The 3152-nt window shown below is 25.9% G+C and overlaps 2 protein-coding genes across 2 annotated transcripts in view; one reads left to right on the plus strand and one right to left on the minus strand.

Moving 5' to 3' along the window:
• The window catches only part of LOC123011989 (chitinase-3-like protein 1), a 4459-nt gene extending 3637 nt beyond the window's left edge, over window positions 1-822 (plus strand). The window contains exons 5-6 of the mRNA XM_044409728.1: window positions 191-313; window positions 367-822. Of these exons, the coding sequence (XP_044265663.1) occupies window positions 191-313; window positions 367-795 (552 nt within the window). The 3' untranslated portion in view covers window positions 796-822. The remainder of the gene's footprint in view (window positions 1-190; window positions 314-366) is intronic.
• The window catches only part of LOC123011708, a 51716-nt gene that overhangs the window by 36552 nt on the left and 12012 nt on the right, over window positions 1-3152 (minus strand). The window contains exons 7-9 of the mRNA XM_044409293.1: window positions 682-775; window positions 552-615; window positions 318-511 (exon numbers count right to left, since the gene is read on the minus strand). Coding sequence (XP_044265228.1) covers window positions 318-511; window positions 552-615; window positions 682-775 — 352 coding nt within the window. The remainder of the gene's footprint in view (window positions 1-317; window positions 512-551; window positions 616-681; window positions 776-3152) is intronic.

The following is a 3152-nucleotide window of genomic DNA, read 5'->3' on the forward strand; positions in this document are numbered from 1 at the left end:
TTAATTTTTTTTTAAATATTTGTGAAGATTTACCTTTGTATTGTTTAGCAAATTCTACTTACACATTTTAGTCAAAATATTTTCTAGATCAATTTTTATTTTTTACTTTTTTTGGGTTCTTGGGTTTAATAAGATTTTTTTTATCAAAAATAAATAATACATGAAATAGTAATTATTTGAAAAATTGTAGATAGTGGAAGCTCAACTCGCAGGTGGCTGGACCACAGTATGGGACGACGAACAGAAAACACCCTATATGTACAAAGGAACCCAATGGGTCGGTTACGACAACCCTAAATCGATCGCAATTAAGGTACCATGCCCCTCTTTTGGTACCAATGTAAAAACAACACCATTTTTCCATAGGTACAATATGCCAAATCCATGAACCTAGCCGGTGTCATGATTTGGTCCATCGAAACCGACGATTTTAACGGCCTCAGTGGTACCAAGTACCAAATTTTGAACGCCATTAACGCCGCTTTGAAATCCGATGAAATTCCCTCTGAACCTGAACCAATCCCGACTCAGGCCCCTGAACATGAACCAACTTCTGAACAATCGACTCATGCTCCTGAGAAACCTGAGCCGACTCAAAGTACCAAACTCCCCGAACTCGGAAATGGGATTTGCACCAAGGAAGGGATTGTGAGGGATTCAAATGACTGTTCCATTTACTACCATTGTGTTTCTAATCGTGATGGGTTGGTTGACATCCAGATGAAATGCAGCCATGGGTTGGTCTACGACCTTGAACTTAATATTTGTAATTATCCTGAAATTGTTCAGTGTTGAGTTGGGAAATAAAAATTTATGAAGCAACTGAATTTTTTTTTCAGGATTAATTAATATGAGACGGGTTGTGTGTTAGTTTAGTTTCATGTCTGAAACTTGTGAGATTTCAGTCAAGTTCGTAAATTAATAAACTTAAACGTAAACTCCTCAAACTTTCTAAACTTAACACAAACACAAAGGAAAATTATTTATTTATTTCAATTCACATGAAAATTATAGAAAAAAAATCAATAGAATCTAGAATAATAATAAAGATAATTTATTAGTGCATAAGTTAATTAACATAAATGGTAAAAAAAGATAATAATAAAAAAAATTTAGAAAAAAAAACAAATTAGTGAATAAAGTGAAGAACTTGTAAAAGGATTTAAAGTAGGTACAGAAAAAGATCTAGAATATAACGTAGAAAGGATCTTGAAATGTTAGAAAATAAATAAACTCTAAATAATGTAGAGAATCCAGTAAAATTTGGAGAAAATTAAGCAAAAAATTGAAACAGAATATACAAAAAAATTTAAAAAAATTATTATATGAATTAAAAAAGTAACAATTTTGTATTTAGAAAAAATAGAATCTAGAAAAAAATTATGAAAAAAATTTGGAGAATAATCTGAAAAGTAAGCAGAAAATATAAAAATATAGTTTAAGCGGGAATCTAAAAAATAAAATAGAAAATAATCTAAACAAAATCGAAAAAAATCTCGTAAATTATTAGGGTGAAAAACCTCCATCTAAAAAAATACAAAATAAATTGTAAAAAATGTAAAAATTTTGTAGTATCTTCAGAGAAGTGCAAAGAAATCTAAAACGAAATGTAAAAAAAAATTCTGACAAAATTTTGGAGAACATTCTAGAAAAGAATAAAAAGATATTAGACAAAATATAGTTTTAGTCTCAAAAAAAAATAAAGAAAAATCTAGAGCAAAGTTTAAAAAAGAAATAAATTGAAAGAAGCGTCTAAAAAAGAATCTTGAAAAGAGTTAAAAAAAAAAGGAGGATTCAGAACCGAATCTAGAGAAAATCCTAGAAAAAACAAGATTGAGAATAAAGCTTAAAACTTGGAAAAAGATCTAGAATACACAGAAAGATCTAAAAATAATCTAGAATTTAATCTAGAAAAGATTTTTGAAAATGTTAGATTATCTAAAAAATAATAAAAAACTATAAATCATAATCTGGAGTAAAATATATAGAATAGAGAAAGCAAATAAAAAAGAAAAATTTATTACAATGACAAATCCGAAAGAAAAAAGGTTTAGAAAAAATAAAACCTACAAAAAATAAAAAACAAACTTGAAAAAAGTGTACCTAGAGAAAAGTACAAAGAGATTTAAACAGAATCTAGAAGAAATTTATGAAAAATATTTGGAAAATAATCTGAAAAGTAAGTAGAAATTATAAAAATATAGTTTAGGCGAGAATCTAAAAAATAAACTAAAAAATATAAAAAAGTATTAGAGAAGCTAGAACAGACTAACAAATCTAGAGAATAATCTAAAAAAAAATTGTTAGGGTAAAAAACCCCCCAAAAAAATTAGACAGTATTTAGAAAAAAACTACAAAAAAAAAATAGAAAATAAACTGGACAAAATGTAAAAATTTAGCAGTATTTATAGAAAAGTGCAGACATCAAGGACAAAATTACCAAAATTACAAAATTTTAGAGAACATTCTAGAAAAGAATGAAAAAATATTAGAATTATCTAAAAAATAATTTTAAAAAAATATCAAAAAAAAAAGGAACAATCTAAAACAAAACAAAGTTTAAAGGAAAAATAAATCTAAAGAAGAGTAAAAAAAAACAAAAAAAAAAGTCGAAAACTTGGAAAAAGATCTAGAATACACAAAAAGAATTTAATCTAGAAAGAATTTTGAAAATGTTAGAAGATTACCTAAAAAAATAATGAAAAACTATAAATCATAATCTGGAGTAAGAAAGTAAAAAAGGAAAATTTATTACAATGACAAATCCGAGGAAAAAAAGGTTTAGAACAAAAAATAGAAAATAGCTTGAAAAAAGTGTAAAAATTTGAACTTAATATTTGCAATTATCCTAAAGTTCAGTTTTAAGTGGAAAAATAAAAATTTTTGAAGCAACTGAATTTTTTTTCAGTATTAATCAATACGAGACTGGTTGTGTTAGTTTAGTTTCATGTCTGAACTTGCGAGATTTCACTCAACTTCGTAAATTAATAAACTTAAACGCAAACTCCTCAAACTTTCTAAACTTAATACAAACACAAAAATTATTTATTTATTTCAATTCATATAAAAATTATAGAAAAAATCAATAAAATCTAGAATAATAATAAAAATAATTTATTAGTGCTTAAAAATGCATATTTTCTTGCATCAGT

Source organism: Tribolium madens, unplaced genomic scaffold (assembly GCF_015345945.1).
Source record: "Tribolium madens isolate multiple individuals breed KSU strain unplaced genomic scaffold, Tmad_KSU_1.1 Scaffold_91;HRSCAF=231;Tcas5.2_LG7, whole genome shotgun sequence".
Taxonomy (NCBI): Eukaryota; Metazoa; Arthropoda; class Insecta; order Coleoptera; family Tenebrionidae; genus Tribolium; species Tribolium madens.